Source organism: Babylonia areolata, chromosome 12 (assembly GCF_041734735.1).
Source record: "Babylonia areolata isolate BAREFJ2019XMU chromosome 12, ASM4173473v1, whole genome shotgun sequence".
NCBI lineage: Eukaryota > Metazoa > Mollusca > Gastropoda > Neogastropoda > Buccinidae > Babylonia > Babylonia areolata.
In genome coordinates this window covers 35766179-35786178 of record NC_134887.1, presented here as the reverse complement: position 1 = coordinate 35786178, position 20000 = coordinate 35766179, and the positions used below count along the sequence as shown (strand labels likewise).

At 45.2% G+C, this 20000-nt stretch overlaps 1 protein-coding gene across 1 annotated transcript in view; it reads right to left on the bottom strand.

Moving 5' to 3' along the window:
* LOC143287914 (uncharacterized) overlaps positions 1 to 20000 on the bottom strand; it is a 132061-nt gene that overhangs the window by 100503 nt on the left and 11558 nt on the right. The window contains exons 8-17 of the mRNA XM_076596156.1: positions 19171 to 19259; positions 15931 to 15977; positions 15258 to 15312; positions 14156 to 14222; positions 12628 to 12712; positions 9670 to 9956; positions 6046 to 6244; positions 3153 to 3364; positions 2028 to 2158; positions 874 to 1046 (exon numbers count right to left, since the gene is read on the bottom strand). Coding sequence (XP_076452271.1) covers positions 874 to 1046; positions 2028 to 2158; positions 3153 to 3364; positions 6046 to 6244; positions 9670 to 9956; positions 12628 to 12712; positions 14156 to 14222; positions 15258 to 15312; positions 15931 to 15977; positions 19171 to 19259 — 1345 coding nt within the window. The remainder of the gene's footprint in view (positions 1 to 873; positions 1047 to 2027; positions 2159 to 3152; positions 3365 to 6045; positions 6245 to 9669; positions 9957 to 12627; positions 12713 to 14155; positions 14223 to 15257; positions 15313 to 15930; positions 15978 to 19170; positions 19260 to 20000) is intronic.

The following is a 20000-nucleotide window of genomic DNA, read 5'->3' as shown; positions in this document are numbered from 1 at the left end:
TCACGAGTCGTTCCTGTTTCGGAAAGCATCACGAGTCGTTCCCGTTTCGGAAAGCATCACGAGTCGTTCCCGTTTCGGAAAGCATCACGAGTCGTTCCTGTTTCGGAAAGCATCATGAGTCGTTCCTGTTTCGGAAAGCATCATGAGTCGTTCCCGTTTCGGAAAGCATCACGAGTCGTTCCTGTTTCGGAAAGCATTATGAGTCGTTCCTGTTTCGGAAAGCATCATGAGTCGTTCCTGTTTCGGAAAGCATCATGAGTCGTTCCCGTTTCGGAAAGCACCACGAGTCGTTCCCGTTTCGAAGGAAACAACCAGTTAAGTGAATGAATGGCCTCCGTCCTATGGCTCTAACATATGTAAACATAAATATTTTTTAGAAGAATAGTTTTAATTCACCTGCAAGTAATTTGTGAAGGGTTTCCTAGGCCTATCGTGAAGACATTTGAGAGAGTATTTTTAATTCACCTGCAGGTACTTTGTGAAGGATTTTCTAGGCCTATCATGAAAACATTTGAGAGATTATTTTTAATTTACCTGCAGGTAATTTGTGAAGGATTGTCGAGGCCTATGATGAAGACATTTGAGAGAGTAGTTTTAATTCACCTGCACGTACTTTGTGAAGGATTTTCTAGGCCTATCATGAAGACATTTGAGAGAATAGTTTTAATTCACTTGCAGTTGATTAGTGAATAATTTCCTAGGCCTATCATGAAAACATTTGAGAGAATAGTTTTAATTCACCTGCAGGTAATTTGTGAAGGATTCTCAAGGCCTGTCATGAAAACATTTGAGAGAGTAGTTTTAATTCACTTACAGTTGATTTGTGAAGGATTTCTTAGGCCTGCAACAATTTTGTTTATAGAAGTAACTTACGGAACAGGACGTCGATGCCGTTTTCAAAGTACAGGCCAAAGCTGGCACCCACAGCCTTCGACCCCAGTTCTTTCTTCCAGTCCACTTTGGGCAGAGCCAGTTTGAATCTCAGCAGCACTTTGTCGAACATGCTTCGTTTCACTCGGGCGACTGCAGGATACGTGTACTCCTTACTGAGGAAAATAAAATAGAAGCATTGTCAATGGTGGTTAAAACAGGAGCATTGTCAATGATAGTTTGAACATAAGCAATGTAAATTATACATATACCTGTGAACAGACTTCCTCACCTCTGCATGTACCTGTGAACACACTTCCTCACCTCAGCATATACCTGTGAACACACTTCCTCACCTCAGCATATACCTGTGAACACACTTCCTCACCTCAGCATCATCTACCTGTGAACACACTTCCTCACCTCAGCACCATATACCTGTGAACACACTTCCTCACCTCAGCACCATATACATGTGAACACACTTCCTCAGCTTAGCATATACTTGTGAACACACTTCCTCACCTCAGCATATACCTGTGAACACACTTCCTCACCTCAGCATATACCTGTGAACACACTTCCTCACCTCAGCATATACCTGTGAACACACTTCCTCACCTCAGCATGATATACCTGTGAACACACCTCCTCACCTTAGCATATACATATGAACACACCTCACCTCAGCATATACCTGTGAACACACTTCCTCACCTCAGCAGCATATACCTGTGAACACACTTCCTCACCTCAGCATATACCTGTGAACGCACTTCCTCACCTCAGCAGCATATACCTGTGAACACACTTCCTCACCTCAGCAGCATATACCTGTGAACACATTTCCTCACCTCAGCAGCATTTACCTGTGAACACACTTCCTGACCTCAGCATATACCTGTGAACGCACTTCCTCACCACAGCAGCATCTACCTGTGAAAACACTTCCTCACCTCAGCACCATATACATGTGAACACACTTCCTCAGCTTAGCATGTGCATGTGAACACACTTCCTTACCTCAGCATATACCTGTGAACACACTTCTTCAACTCAGCATCATATACCTGTGAACACACTTCCTTACCCAAACATATACCTGTGAACACACTTCCTCACCTCAGCAGCATATACCTGTGAACACACTTCCTCACCTCAGCATCACATCCTCGTGTTCTCGGGAAGCCTCATGCCGACGTGGGTGATTGACAAAGACACTCAGCGCCGTGCTACGAACAGTGTGCTTGTCGTCATGCATCATTGAGGCCAGCAGACTTCGGGCGGTCTGAAAAAACAACAACAACAACAAAACAATAACAGAAAACAAACCAAAAACAAACATGAATCGGTACACCCAGCACTTTGTAGCATCTATCTATCTATCTATCTATCTATCTATTTATCTATCGATCTATCTATCTATCTATCTATCTATCTATCTATGCATGGATAGATGGTGAAACGTGCTGCTTTGTATTGTTGGTGGAACTTTTGTATAGTAAAGCGCTTACAGATTTAAAAAAAGAGAAAAAAAAAAAAAAAAAAAAGAAGAAGAAAAAAAAAAAAAAAAAGATCAGGCGCTATACAGAAAAACCTTTTTATCATTACCGTTAATACTCTTCTTCTTCTTCTTCTTCTTCTTCTTCTTCTTCTTCTTCATCTTCTTCTTACCATTATTACGACAGTCAGGTTATGCTTCCTTCCACGTACATGAAGCCTGACACAAGCCTGAGTGAATGACACAGGAAACGATCAGTATCAGCATCAGTATCAGTAGCTCAAGGAGGCGTCACTGCGTTCGGTCAAATCCATATATATACGCTACACCACATCTGCCAAGTAGATGCCTGACCAGCAGCGTAACCCAACGCGCTTAGTCAGGCCTTGAGAAAAAAAGAAAAAGAAAAAAAGAAGAAAAAAAAGAAGAAAGAAATAACAATAAAAATAAATAAGATAAAATAAATAAAGTAAAAATAACAAAAACGAAAAATCAATGAACAAGTCAGTGCCTCTGAACAGTTGAAACTCCTCATGGCGTATCATCATCATCATCATCATCACCATCAATCAATGAACAGGTCAGTGCCTCTGAACAGTTGAAACGCCTCATGGCGTATCATCATCATCATCATCATCATCATCACCATCAATCAATGAACAGGTCAGTACCTCTGAACAGTTGAAACGCCTCATGGCGTATCATCATCATCATCATCATCATCATCACCATCATCATCATCATCATCATCATCACCATCAATCAATGAACAGGTCAGTACCTCTGAACAGTTGAAACGCCTCATGGCGTCCAAGGCGGCTCGTCGCCATAGGTGATGTCCCCTGTTGGGCGTGGCGTGCAGCAACAGACGCTCACGTGACCTGCCCAAAGCGGCGTTACCCAGCGCGTGCAGGAGCACAGCCTTGCTCACGTGATGCGCCTCGTGCTGCGTCTCCTCCAACCACGTGTCTCGCTTGCTCACGTGCGGGTCACCTTGACACAGACACAGACACAACGCTGGTATGAAAGCGTGATGTGTAATGTGTGGATGTTGTATTGTTTGTGTTGTGTTGGGTTGTGTTGGGTTGCGTTGCGTGTGTTGTGTTGTTGTGTCGTATTTTGTCACAACACATTTCTCTAGCTCTGCAATGCGTATATATACTTGTAATAATAGCTCGTTGAGTTTGCTTTGCGCAAATTCAGAATCAGGCATACGTGATTATTGCGCTGTGCTGCGTTTCATTGCGTTCAGATGTATTGCACAGCATTGTATTGTATTGTATTGTATTGCCTTCTGTCAAACAGATTTTGTTATCTCACACCAACCACCCACCCAACACCAACACCCACACCCACACAACACATACCCATCCATCCATCCTTCTAACAACCCCACACTCCCACACTAAACCCCCAACGCCCCACACACCCACACTAAATCCCCAACGCCCCACACACCCACACTAAACCCCCAACACACCCACACCCACACTTAACCCACAACACACCCACACTAAATCCCAACTCCCCACACGCCCACACTAAACCCCCAACGCACCCACACTAAACCCCCAACGCCCCACACACCCACACTAAACCCCCAACGCCCCACACTAAACCCCCAACGCCCCACACACCCACACTAAATTCCCAACGCCCCACACACCCACACTAAACCCCCAACACACCCACACTAAATCCCAACTCCCCACACACCCACACTAAACCCCCAACACACCCACACTAAACCCCCAACACACCCACACTAAACCCCCACACCCACACTAAACCCACAACACACCCACACTAAACCCCACACACACCCACACTAAACCCACAACACACCCACACTAAACCCACAACACACCCACACTAAACCCACAACACACCCACACTAACCCCCCACACCCACACTAAACCCACAACACACCCACACTAACCCCCCACACCCACACTAAACCCACAACACACCCACACTAAACCCCACACACACCCACACTAAACCCCACACACACCCACACTAAACCCACAACACACCCACACTAAATCCCTAACGCCCCACACACCCACACTAACCCCCCAACGCCCCACACTAAACACCTAACGCCCCACACACGCACACTAAATCCCCACCGACCCACACATCCACACTAAATCCCCAACGCCCCACACTAAATCTCCAACGCCCCACACTCCCACACTAAACCCCCAACGCCCCACAGTTAACCACCAACGCCCCACACTAAATCCCCCAACGCCCCACACTAAATCCCCAACGCCCCACACTAAATCCCCCAACGCCCCACACTAAATCCCCAACGTCCCACACTCGCACGCACTCCCACCCACCCACTCATCCACCCTCTACCACCACCTACACACTCCACACTCCACACCCAAATCCCCCAGAATCCCGATCCTCCACCCACAAACATACACACCCATCCCTGCCGTGCAGCCCCACCCCATCCATCCACACACATACCACCACCACCACCACACCTCCACACCATCCATTCCATCCCCCACCCTATCCACCCACCCCACACCCACACACACCAATACCACCAATGCCACCACCACCACCACCACCACCACACCTCCACACCATCCATTCCATCCCCCACCCCATCCACACCCTCCCTCCACCCACACACACACACACCAATACCACCATCACCACACACCCACATCCACACTCCTCACCCCCTCCCCCAACCCCCCGCCCACCACCCACACACATACCCTCAGCTTGGCGGCCAAGCCGAGTCTCCAGCCTGTCCACTCCCTCCGATACACAAAAAAGACTCCCACCCACCCATCCATACACACCAGTACCACCACCACCACCCACCCACACCACAAATCCCGACCCCTTCCTCCCTTCTACACACACACACACACACACACACACACACACACACACACACACACACATATATACACACACACACACGCGCGCACGCGCGCGCACTCCCACCCACCCATCCACATACCAAAACATACCACCTCCACACCTCCACACCGATGATGATTTATGAACATTTTTATACTGCCTGAGCCTAAAATTAAAGCTATCTAGGCAGTCAACTCCACGCCCCTACACCGCTAATCCACGACCCACCTTGCCTCCCCCCTCTCCCCCCTCACCACCACAAGACACACACAGACACTCATAGACACAGACACACATAGACACACACACACACACACACACACACACACACACACACACAAACACACACACCCACACACAAACACACACACACACAAACACAAACACACACACACACACACACACACACAAACAGACACACACACACACACACACACACACACACACAAACAGACACACACACACACACACACACACACACAACCACACACACACAAACAGACACACACACACACAAACACACACACACACACACACACACACACACACACACACACACACACACACACATACCCTTAGCGTGGCGGTCAAGCCAAGTCTCCAGCCTCCACCACCCACACACCTCTCCACCCCACACCCCTAATCCTCGACCCACCTTGCCTCCCCCCCATCTCTCCCCCCCCCACACACACACACAAACACACACACACACACGCACACACACACACACACGCACACACACACACACACACACACACACACACACACACACACATACCCTCAGCGTGGCGGTCAAGCCAAGTCTCCAGCCTGTCCACCAGACTGTCCGCTGCGGAGTGTTCACCGCTGTGCTGGGCGTTTCTGGCGGCGCTGCCCACGGCCAGACAGGCCCGGCTCTGGGTCCTCGTCATGTTCCTCGCCCCGTGCCGCTCCCCTCGGGCCCCGAAACACAGCGTCTCCAGGGACTTCAGGAACGCCTGCACACCCACCAGCATCATCACCATCACCACCATCACCACCACCACCACCATCACCATCACCACCATCACCACCACCACCATCATCACCACCGCCATCACCCACCATCACCATCACCACCAGCCTCCAGTGGTTAGCCGAGTGCAGAGTCAAGAGTCAAGATTCATTCCAGAAAGATCCCTCGAAAACGGCATATTGCTGACTCCATGGCGGGGGGTAAAAACACGTCATACACGTAAAAGCCTACTTGTGTACATGCGAGTGAACGTGGGAGTTGGAGCCCAAGAACGAAGAAGAAGAAGATGAAGATTCCATAAAGTCCCCCATCTCCCTCCTACACACACAAACGCCTCCCCCCCAACCCACCCCCATCCACACACACCAATACTACCACCACCACCCACACTGGAGGAGCACCTGCACACCCACCACCACCACCACCACCACCCACACTGGAGGAACGACTGCACACCCACCACCACCACCACCACCACCACCACTCACACTGGAGGAACACCTGCACACCCACCACCGCCATCACCACCACCACCACCCTACACTGGAGGAACACCTGCACACCCACCACCGCCATCACCACCACCACCACCCTACACTGGAGGAACACCTGCGCACCCACCACCACCACCCACACTGGAGGAACACCTGCACACCCACCACCACCCACACCACCACCACCCACACCACCACCACCACCACCCACTCTGGAGGAACACCTGCACACCCACCACCACCACCACCACCCACCACCACCACCACCCACACTGGAGGAGCACCTGCACACCCACCACCACCACCACCCACGCCACCACCACCACCACCCACACTGAAGGAGCACCTGCACACCCACCACCACCACCACCCACACCACCACCACCACCACCCACACTGGAGGAACACCTGCACACCCACCACCACCACCAGGCCCCAGTGGTTAGCCAAGTCAGAGTCAGAGTCAGAGTTTTTATTCACGCCGGAATTTGTTCAAACATTTTTACGTGTATGTTCCCAGTGTGGTATGAGAGGATATAGATCTAGCTCTCTTTGGAAAATCGCGGTCGGATTTGGGAGTTATTTCTGATTTCAAATCATTTCCATTGGTTAAACTTCTCAAGACAAATTTACTACACGCAAGTTCCCTTTGATCCTCTAATGGTAATACTCCCGCTGCACTGTACGTTTTCTTACTGGAAGCATGGACTGGTAAATCAAGTGCCAGTTTATATGCTCTGCAGTCTATGCTTTGAATTTTTTTCAATAAATATTTCGGTGCACTGAAGTATACTTCTTGTGCATATATAAGTTTTGACCGAACAAGTGATGCGCAAAGTTGTAGTAGAGTAAATATGTACTGGCTCCATGGTAGTTTGCAGACTATTTTCAAGAAGTTTGATGTTTTCCTGGCCTTTGTTAAAACGTAATCGATATGATGATTCCAAGTTGATTTTGATGTAAGGTGCACTCCAAGGAATTAAACTACTGTTTTATATTCCAGGGTGTTATTGCAAATTTTAAAGGAAGGCAATGTTGTTGGACTTGATCCATTATTAAAAAGCATCACGTGTGTTTTTTCGGTTGATATTTGCAGACCATTCTCGCTCATATAATTTGCTACTGTGTTTAACTCATTTCGACATAGCTTTTTTGTGTAATTCATATATCCGGCAGGTGTATTCTTTTTGATTGTAACTTTCATCCACATGCATATATCGTCAGCGTATTGAAACCATTACTACATTCTTTGTTTTTTTGTTTTGTTTTGTTTTTGGTTTGGTAGATCATTCATTAGAATGTTGAACAATATTGGAGCAATTACAAAGCCCTGTCTGCAATCTTCGTGTAGATGAATACGTATTCCCTATTTTAGTCTGATTTTTTTCTGGTTTTCTATGAAGTCTATTATAAAGTTATACATATGTCCCGATAATCCAATCGTCTTCAGTTTTAACGTTAGACGTGAATGCCACACTTGGTCATAGGCTTTAGTGATGTCGACAAAAGTTGCAAGCAAACATTTTCGTCTCGCAAATTGGTGCTTAACCTGAGTGGTTAATTTCACTAAATGATTGTGGATCTTCTTTTTTTAAAACCTGCTTGATTTACAGGGATGACATTATTCTTTTCACAGTAGTAGACGAATCTGTTTAACATTTTTTTGTGTGTGTGCAACTTACAGACATGAGTCATGAGTGCTATAGGTCTGTAACTGCCAATGTGTGTTTTTGGTTTGCCTTGTTTGTGGATTGGAACTATTATTGATTCCTTCCAGATTTTATGGAGAACATCAGTGTCCCAACATCGTTTGAACATATTAAGATGAATGTTGATCCAGTGTCCCAACATCGTTTGAATACATTAAGTAGAATGTTGATCCATTTATCTGGTAGATGCTTAATCATTTCAATAGAAATAGCATCAATTCCTACCGATGTTTTCTTATTTGAAATGGAATAGACTGCATCTTTCATTTCTTGGTGTGTTAGAGGAGCATTAACGTAATGTTGATTATCAGGAGTAGGATCGTTATAGATTTCATATTTTTCTTCTTTTTCTCTGAGTACTTTCTGTACCTGTGGTAGTCCATCTAGTCTGCTTACTTAAAAAAAAAAAAAAAAAAGCAAGTTGACAAATCCTTTAGCTTTTTCTGATGTCGAAGGGAATTTGTTGTTTCCTAAAGTGACGGGATATTCTGGGAGTTTTATCCCATTCTTCATGATATTTAATTGGTTCCACACTTTTTTTTTTTAGTGTCTTGGCGTACAAGAGCATGTACAGAAGGAAATCACCTGGACTTTTTTTTTAAATTATAGACGATGGGTCGTGCGTGTCTTGGACACGAAGACAGCTTATTCTTCAAGGTAAACTGTACCCGTCAAAAGGTAATTTGCCTACAGTTATGCCCATCACTCCCCCCGGAGCATAGGCCGCTCACAACAGTCCGCCAGAGTCCTCTGTCCTGGGCTGCCCTTTCTAATTGTCTCCAGGTGTGCCCCATCTTCTTGGTGTCTGCCTCGAGGTCACGTCGCCAGGTGTTTCTTGGCCTTCCTCTCTTCCGTTTGCCCTGGGGATTCCATTTCAGTGCCTGCCTGGTGATGTTACTGTCTGGCTTCCTCAGGGTGTGCCCGATCCATCTCCATCTTCTACGCCGAATCTCGTCTTCAGCTGGCAGCTGGTTGGTACGCTGCCACAGGTCTGCGTTGCTGATAGTGTCGGGCCAGCGTATCTGGAGGATCCTTCTCAGGCAGCTGTTGATGAAGGTCTGCACTTTCCTGATGGTGGTCTTTGTTGTCCTCCATGTCTCTGCTCCATACATAAGGACTGACTTGACGTTTAATTTGCCTTCAGACAAAATTAATTTTGTCTTTAATACGTTCCTTGGTTGACGCCGACAGGCAGAACAGCTCACCTCAGTGGGGTTCTTGATGGTGACGCAGTGGATGAACACTCTGCGTAGCTCCTCGTCGACCGCTGGCTCCTTGTTCAGCACGTGCGTCACGAGCAGTTCCTGGGAGGTGACGTCTCCCATCTGCGCCACGACGTCGATCAGCACGAAGCGCCGGTCCTCACAGGACGTGTCGTTGCTAGGGCAACGCCTGCCGAGATGGCCGCTGACAAACTGCACGTAATCGTCCTTGTGGAGAGTTTGAAGGATGCTTCGCAGGTCGTTGACACACATGGATCGGTTTTCGCTATCTGCAAAAAAAAAAAAAAAAAAAAAAAGAAAGAAAAAAAGTGTGTAATAATAACAATGAAAATGATAATCGTAAGAATGATGGTGATCATGATGATGATGATGATACTAATAGAAATAATAATAATAATAAATGATGATGATGATGATAATAACTACTACAAAACAACCAATACAACAACAACAAAAAGAGCTGAGTGCAAGCAGATGCTCCAAATGTTTTCAGTTTCAGTTTCAGTATCAGTAGCTCAAGGAGGCGTCACTGCGTTCGGACAAAACCATATACGCTACACCACATCTGCCAAGCAGATGCCTGACCAGCAGCGTAACCCAACGCGCTTAGTCAATTGTTTTACACATCTGTTGTCTGCAGCGTTTTAACATACGGAGCCGTGTGCTGGGGAGGGAACCTGACCAAACATGACAAAGACAGGTTGGAAAAAAGTCATTAGGAAAGCGGGTGGGGTGGTGGGTATAAGACAAGACACCTTTAGCGACATGCACAATAGAAAACTGACTGACAGACTACTAATAACTATTTTGACCGACGAAAGACAGCCCACCACATGGTGACATTAATAGCAGAAGGTCAGACATAAGTGGCAGGTTCAGAGCTCCACGCGCAAGAACATCTCGCTACATTAATTCATTCATTCCTACAGCCGTTCGCGCACACAATCAAAACATCCAATACACTCACTCATAGGACTGTGACCCATACTCCCCTCGCCACAGCAACACCTGAACTTCACCAGCAGAAGAGTGCATGGGAGCAGACATTATGCATGCATGTGGGACTGAGCGGGTGAGCACAGGCAAGCATTTCTGTGTGTGTGTGATCGGAAGTGATTTTTTCATTTGTAAAAATTGTTGTGCAATACCCTGTTATCTTAACATGTGTGTGTGTGTGTGTGTGTGTGTGTGTGTGTGTGTGTGTGTGTGTGTGTGTGTGGAGGGGGGCTGAGGGGGGTGGGGGGGGAGGAGGAGTGGGGGTTAGTCTATCGTCAGCTGTTATGAATTCTTATTTGGCTAGTTTTAATCTCTTTTATGTTGCGCATGATATATCTGTATCGCTTAGCGCTATGTACACTGCAAAAAAACATTTGGCGAAGAAAAAAAAAAAAAAAACACCCAAAAGTTTGCAGACGGCCCTCAAGTTCCACGGTGTGAACCCCAACAGATCCTAACATTGTGTGCTGAAACTCGACATTAGATTATAGCATGCCAGTCAGTCGAGTCTGAATATGACCACCAGAACATGCGCAACTGCTGTCCCGACTATTTGGGCTAGAATTTGACAAAAGCGAAGAGTGTCTTGCCCCAAATTACTTCCTCATTATCTCGGCCAAGAGGGCTTCCAGGAGAGTGGGCGCTAGGAATGGTCCCCAAAGGCTGTCTCACTAAGAACAAGGGTAGTCGCGTGCCTCAGGTTTGAGAGTCAAAGTCCTTGAAACAAAACACTAAGCTGTATACGACTTCCATTGTAGTGGAGAAACCTTGATCATGAAACTCTCACTTTGCTGTTGGCCCAACTGTAAGGTTATGCTAGTTCTCTGATAAAAGCCGAACATAATTGATATGGATACTTATATAGCGCTTATCCTCGGTCGGAGACCAAGCTCTAAGCGCTTTACAAACACGGAGTCATTTACACAACAGGCTGCCTACCTGGGTAGAGCCGACTGACGGCTGCCATTGGGCGCTCATCATTCGTTTCCTGTGTCATTCAGTCAGATTTTAGGCACACACACCTACACACTCAGACAAACATGTAACATTTCTATGACCGTTTTGTTTATTTACCCCATCATGTAGGCAGCCAAACTACGTTTTCGGGGTGTGTCCATGCTGGGTATGTTCTTGTTTCCATAACCCACCGAACGCTGACATGGATTACAGGATCTTTAACGTGCGTATTTGATCTTCTGCGTGCGTATACACACGAAGGGGGTTCAGGTACCGGCAGGTCTGCACATATGTTGACCTGAGAGATCGGAAAAATCTCCACCCTTTACCCACCAGGCGCCGTTACCGAGATTCGAACCTGGGACCCTCAGATTGACAGTCCAACGCTTTAACCACTCGGTTATGCCGATTTGCTGTTGTTGTTGTAGATGTTGTTGTTGTTGTTGTTTTTGTTGATGTCGCTGTAGTTGTTGTTATCGATGTTGTTGTTGTTTTTGTTGATGTCGCTGTTGTTGTTGTTATCGATGTTGTTGTTGTTGTTGTTTTTGTTGATGTCGCTATTGTTGTTGTTGTTGTTGTCGATGTTGTTGCTGTTGTTGTTGTTGTCGATGTTGTTGTTGTTGTTTTTGTTGATGTCGCTGTTGTTGTTGTTATCGATGTTGTTGTTGTTGTTTTTGTTGATGTCGCTGTTGTTGTTGTTGTTGATGTTGTTGTTGTTTTTGTTGATGTCGCTGTTGTTGCTGTTGTCGATGTTGTTGTTGTTGTTGCTGTTGTTTTTGTTTATGTTGTTGTTGTTGTTGTTTTTGTTGATGTCGCTGTTGTTGTTGTTGTCGATGTTGTTGTTGTTGTCGATGTTGTTGTTGTTGTCGATGTTTTTGCTGTTGTTGATGTCGCTGTTGTTGTTGTTGTCGATGTTGTTGTTGTTGTCGATGATGATGGTGTTGTTGTTGTTGTTATGATACATCGAACAAAGCCAACATGGCCCACCTTTCTCAGGAAACTGATCCAAGCACCGGAAGATTCTGCTGACGTTGTGTGTGACGTCCTGCAGTTTCTCAGCTGGCTTTGCTTTCTGGAGGACACAGAGTTCAACAATATTATTAGTAGTAGTAGTGTTTTTATGTAGTTATCTATTATTTTATTCATTTTATTTTATTATTTATTTAATTTTATTTATTATATTTTTGACTCACTTGTGTAAACAAAGTGAGTCTATGTTTTTATGTTTTAACCCGGTGTTCGGTTGTCTGTGTGTGTGTGTGTGTGTGTGTGTGTGTGTGTGTGTGTGTGTGTGTGTGTGTGTGTCCGTGGTAAACTTTAACATTGACATTTTCTCTGCAAATACTTTGTCAGTTGACACCAAATTAGGCATAAAAATAGCAAAAATTCAGTTCTTCCCAGTCATCTTGTTTAAAACAATATTGCACCTCTGAGATGGGCACAAAAAAAGAAAAAAAAAGAAGCCTAATTATATGCAAACTGCATTTACTGTTATATATATATATTTTTTTGTATTCTCTAAACTTGGCACTTTGATCTGATATTCGACACAACAACAAGAGCAGTCATTATTATCATTTTTTGTTCAAACAGGAACTTCTTTTGCTAAGCATGGAAGTTTTATTTATTTTGCAAACGTTTTGGTGTAGATAGTAAAAAAGGGAAATTACTCTGTAATTAATGCTAGGGGACTTAATTTGCTTTAAACTGATCTTTCTCATCTTAAACATTACATTTTGAAATTATACTCAATACATAAAAAGCTTGTGTGTTTTACTCTCAGTTACAGGGCTTTCACTATGTTCATTCGCCCAAGTGGTCTTTTTCGGAAAATACTAAAATCAATACGACGAGTGGATTTACAGATCTGTTGGCTGAGCCCTGAAGGTCATGGGCAAAAATCAGTTGCGTACACATATTTATACACATTCAAAGCGCGTGCTCATATTCTTCGCGAACGACGCCATTTTGTTTCAAGTTGTTGACGTGCCCGTTCAATCCTATATTCAACCGACAATACACGATAACATGTGATGGAAAGTTGGAGTAGGAGACCGTTAAATATTTATTCAGAGAAAGATTTGTGAACGCCTCATCACTTACTGGATTATGCCCCAAACTGCCATAAAAATATCCACAGAATCAGTCGGAATTCACAGTTAAAAATTGTAAACCATGCGAGTTAATACCCTTGAACTGATCACGATGAAACGAAAAAATTTCCAGTCTTGACTTTTCTCAAAATGAAGTCCTTTTCACTTCTTACGACCTTCCTGGCAAAATTCTGTAGAAAAATCCACTTCGATAGGAAAAACAAATAAAACTGCATGCAGGAAAAAAGAAAAAAGAAAAGGGTGGCGCTGTAGTATAGCGACGCGCTCTCCCTGGGGAGAGCAGCCCGAATTTCACACAGAGAAATCTATTGTGATAAAAAGAAATACAAATACAAATACAAACAAATAGCTGCTAAAGGCTGTGGGGGGACATTTAAACCTCTTTATCAGTCACTTCTTACCGGCTTTGTTTCCAACGTCTGTGTGGTCAAGTGATCGTACTGTTCCTGCACCTCCGCCTGCATTGGTCTGAAAGAAACACACACACACACACACACACACACACACATACACACACACGCACACACATACACACACACGCACGCGCGCGCGCAAACACACACACACACACACACACAAGCGCGCGCATACACACATATACACATACACACATACACGCGCGCGAGCACACACACACAAACACACAAACACACACACGCGCGCGCGCGCACGGAAGTACACACACACACAAACGCACGCATGCAAGCACACACAAACGCACGCGCGCGCACACACATACACACAACCGAAACACAAGGTTATTAGTCAGACTCACATACAATGTCCTTAAACATTCAGGTGAACAGAAACAAAAAACAAATCCTCTTTCGGGTATGGTAGTCTAGTCATATTAACTTGATCATGTCAAGTACTTCTGGCCTTCACATTTTGTCTTAATTCTCCTCTTTATTTTCTTTTCTGAGATGAAAATGCACCATAAATGTGGTGTGGAGTGATGTGGAGTGATGGCCTAGAGGTAACGCGTCCGCATAGGAAGCGAGAGGATCTGAGCGCTCTGGTTCGAATCACGGCTAAGCCGCCAATATTTTCTCTCCCTCCACTAGACCTTGAGTGGTGGTCTGGACGCTAGTCATTCGGATGAGACGATAAACCGAGGTCCCGTGTGCAGCATGCTATCATAATTTATTTGTATTTGTATTTGTATTTTTATCACAACAGATTTCTCTGTGTGAAATTCGGGCTGCTCTCCCTAGGGAGAGCGCGTCGCTACACTACAGCACCACCCATCCTTTTGTATTTTTTTCCAGCATGCAGTTTTATTTGTTTTTCCTATCGAAGTGGATTTTTCTACAGAATTTTGCCAGGAACAACCCTTTTGTTGACGTGGGTTTTTTACGTGGAGGGGGAAAAAATATCAGCGGCTGAGCCGTGATTCGAACCAGCGCGCTCAGATTCTCTCGCTTCCTAGGCGGACGCGTTACCTCTAGGCCATCACTCCACACACAGAGCACGCACACGCACGGGTTCACATGCCATACTCACTGTTTTCTGTCCATGACCACCGTGACTGTGGCACCAACTGCGATATCTGGGAAGTCTGCAGGCACAGGGGGAAAAAAAAGCTCTTAATTGTAGGCACACATACGCACATACACGCGCGCTCGCGGGTGTGTGTGTGTGTGTGTGTGTGCATGTGTGTGTGTGTGTGTGTGTGTGCATGTGTGTGCAGGTGTGTGTGTGTGTGTGCGTGTGTGTGCAGATGTATATGTGATTGTGCGTGTGCGTGTGTGCATGTGTGCACGTGTATATTTGATAGTGTGTGTGTGTGTGTTGGTGTGTGTGCTGGTGTGCGTGCGTGTGTGTGTGTGTGTGTGTGTGTGTGTGTGTGTGTGTGTGTGTGTCTGCGTGTGTGTGCGTGTGCGTGTGCGCGCGTGCGCGCGCGCATGTGTGTGTGTGTGTGTGTGTGCGCGCGTGCGAGCGAAAAACAATATATTAACCAACAACAGTTCTGGAAGGATTCATCAAGCATTGAGCTCACGTGTGTATGCGTCCGTGCAATTGTGCTTGTGCGCGTGCGAGTGTGTACGTGTATGTGTGCATATGCGTATGTGTGTGTGAGTGCGTGCTCGCGCGCGTGTGTGCGTGTGAAAAACACCACATTAAGCACACACAAAAAAAGACAAAACTTGCTGCTTTTGTTTAAAGAATGACATACCTCCTGAAGACACAACGTTGTGAGGCTTCTCTCCAGGCAAGACAGAACTGAAACCAAACCAGCACACATGTCAGAAACACTATCTGTCTGAACTACGCCCCCTCTTTAATACTACATGATAAACTGAAACCAAACCAGCACACATGTCAAAAACACTGTATGTCTGACCTCCGCCCCGTCTTTAATACTACACGATAAACTGAAACCAAACCAGCACACATGTCAAAAACACCATCTCTCTGACCTCCGCCCCCTCTTTAATACTACATGATAAAACTGAAACCAAACCAGCACACATGTCAAAAACACTGTATGTCTGACCTCCGCCCCGTCTTTAATACTACACGATAAACTGAAACCAAACCAGCACACGTCAGAAACACCATTTCTCTTACCTCTGCTCCAGTCTTCAATACTACACGATAAAGTAACACCCCTCTTCTCCTACCCTTTCACCCACCCCCCTTGCATACTCATCTCCATTCCCTCAAATGCGTTTAAATGATTATCTCTAAGTGCTTTCAGTCAGCTGGAATACAGAAGTAAAAATACGACTCTTATGACAGAAAATTTCCGATAGAAATCCAGCTTTCCAACAGAAATCCAAAACAACTGAAGGAAAAGTGAATATGGACAATAAACTACAGCAGCTACTGACAGTCATTTTCATTTACTGCCTCTCATGTTGTTATTGAAGAAAACAAGAGTTGAGACCTTCATGGCTCATGCGTGATTCCAATTAATTTAAACGAAAACGCTGGTGGTGGTGAGAAAGAAACGATAGGTATACCAGTACTTACGAATCTGTATTTATGCAAAGGCTTATTGCCCCAAATAATGTTTTTTGCTCACCATCTCAGACTATGTTTGTCGAAAAGAAAGTTGAGTGTTGGAAACCGAAGATTCCATCCAGCTAAAGCAGTCTTTGTTGATCTGCACTTCATAATATTACGGTCATATGATATGGATATATCAAAGTTCCAAACTTTGACGTCTTCATAAACATTACTGGCTTCGACAGCCTAAATTGAAGCAAAATTGCGAAACGAATTTCCGAGCTTAGAAAACAAGATAATCACAACAAACAACTCCCAGTCATTTTGCTAAAATAATGATTGGATGCGTCCTCCCATGTAATATGGATCGACATCAAAGTTTCAAACTTTCTTCATCAAGGTTTTTCGGCACCAATATATATATGCCACATTCTCAACAGTGAGAACAAGTCATCATACTTGTACTGATTGAACAGAGTCGTCCTAAAACATGTCCATCCCTCCTTGGGATCACAGCTTTTGCTGGACCTGAAATGGACTGGCCATTCTATAATTATTTGTAAGAGGGTCAGCTGCACATTCGGTTTTCAAAGACGAAATCCATAGAACTGCCCTCCAATGGCCATATTCAAGACAAATTTAATTTTGTTTTAAGGCAAGTTACCTTGGAAATGGTAGGGACCCGCTGGTACGGTTTAACGTGATGGTTAAGTTATCTTCTTATTCAAGACATACATGGTGCACTCAGGCAGTTAACCCATCGTCTGTCCTGGTGATTCCCTTCTGCACGTGCTCTTTTACTTCACACCGCACTACAGTTCAGCGCATTGGAAAGAGTTAGCAAAACACGGGCGATCCGCAAAGCACGTCTGTTTTCCCTCAACAAAATCAACGCTACATTTACCTCTGCTTCGTGGGCAGTCACCCTTGGCAGGTAGTAAGGGTAAATTTGTCTTCTGGTTTGGATACTCGTGGGTAGACTAGAGTGTTCCTGAACACAGGATACTGCTCACCCTCGGACAGCTTCTCCCTTGCCTCAGTTGGATTTACCCGCAGGTAAACATTTACCTGCAGGTACGACGGTCTCTTGAATACGGCCCCAGTGGGGAAAAAACAGAACACTCCACTTCGTTACGCTCAACTGGTCCATCACTACATTGCCCTTGAAGCTGTAGCTACAAACAATGGCGACGAACATCCCAAAAGATAATCCTGACGGATATCAAGGCATTTGGCAAATTCAAGTTAGGGGAATGCCGCAGGCCTCAGAGATACGAAGCACAGCCTGCCGTACACGCACCGAGAAACTAACAACTGCATACAAAGCGAACCTGAAACCAAAGCAGTACTTTAAAGAAATGGAGAAGGTGGAGGTCATGCACCATGTGGACTGGTGGCCCATTGGTTACAGGTCCGCCAAGGAAACCAGAGAACCTCAAAGCACGGGATCCAATCACAAACAGTCGCCAGAATTTGCTTCCCCTCCACTAGATCTTGATTAGTGGTGGTCTGGACACTGGTCATTCAGATGAGATGATAAACTGAGGTGCTCCAACGCGCGCGTTAAAGAACCAACGGTAACAAAAGGGTCACCCGTGGCAAAATTCTGTAGAAAAATCCATTCTGATAGTAACACAAATACACTTGTAGAAAGAAAAAAAAAGTAATAATGGTGACACTACACGGTGATAACGCGCTCTTCCAGGGAAGAACAGGCCGAACCACACATAGAGAAATCAATGGTGACAAACAACCATACAGTAAAAAATACAGTAAATACAATACAATTACACCGATTACAGAGACAGCTCACTGCGTCCTATCCCCTAGCCTTCAGCAGAAAGTTTAGCGGGACACCCATCAAGAATATGCCCGGACACCCCATCCCCAGCCTCCCCACCCCCCTCCGAAAAAAAAAAAACCCAGCAGAGAAGACACCATAAACTTGCTATACTGTTGCGGAAAATAAATAGCCAGCATCGAGAGCTACCATTTAACTGATCATAACAGGCGAGTGTAAATATGTGGAGTGATGGCCTAAAGGTAACGCGTCCGCCTAGGAAGCGAGAGAATCTGAGCACGCTGGTTCGAATCACGGCTCGGCCGCCGATATTTTCTCCCCCTCCACTAGACCTTGAGTGGTGGTCTGGGCGCTAGTCATTCGGATGAGACGATAAACCGAGGTCCCGTGTGCAGCATGCACTTAGCGCACGTAAAAGAACCCACGGCAACAAAAGGGTTGTTCCTGGCAAAATTCTGTAAAAAAAAAAAAAAATCCACTTTGATGGGAAAAACAAATCAAACTGCACGTAGGAAAAAATACAAAAAAAAGGGTGGCGCTGTAGCGTAGCGACGCGCTCTCCCTGGGGAGAGCAGCCCGAATTTTACACAGAGAAATTTGTTGTGATAAAAAGAAATGCAAATACAAATCTGTGCACAATCAACAGCCAAGAACAACACGTACGGCTTTTGCTTGGGACTCTGATCTCTGAGCAGCACGTGGTCTGTAGCATGGGCTGTGTGCAGGGTTCCCCTGTGATCATAGTGCAGCGTCTGGAACCACACAATGGTTCTGTTGAATGCTGTCCTCAACAAACCCATTAACTCCCTTGACTGCTAAACCTTGATGAAATGAAATAGACGTGGTTCCGTTAGATGCTGTCACAACAAACGTATTAACTCCCTTGACTGCTAGAAATTTTATAAAATGAGATAGACGTGGTTCTGTTGAAATCTGTCCTCAGCAAACTTATTAACTCCCTTGAGTGCTAAACTTTGATGAAATAAAATAGACGTGGTTCTGTTAGATGCTGTCATAACAAACTTATTAACTCCCTTGACTGCTAAACCTTGATGAAATGAGATAGACGTGGTTCCGTTAAATGCTGTCACAACAAACTTATTAACTCCCTTGAGTGCTAAACCTTGATGAAATGAGATAGATGGGGTCTGTTGACTGATACCATCAACAAACCTATTAACTCCCTTGAGTGCTAAACCTTGATGAAATGAGATAGACGTGATTCTGTTGAATGCTGTCATCAACAAACTTATTAACTCCCATGACTGCTAGAAATTTCAAGAAATGATTAAAGACGTGATTCTGTTGAATGCTGTCCGCAACAAACTCATTAACTCCCTTGACTGCTAAACCTTGATGAAATGAGACAGACGTGGTTCTGTTAAATGCTGTCATCAGCAAACTTATTAGCTCCCTTGACTGCTAGAAATTTGATGAAATGGGCCCGTTAAATGTTGTCATCAAGAAACTCAGTAACACCCTTGATAAAATGT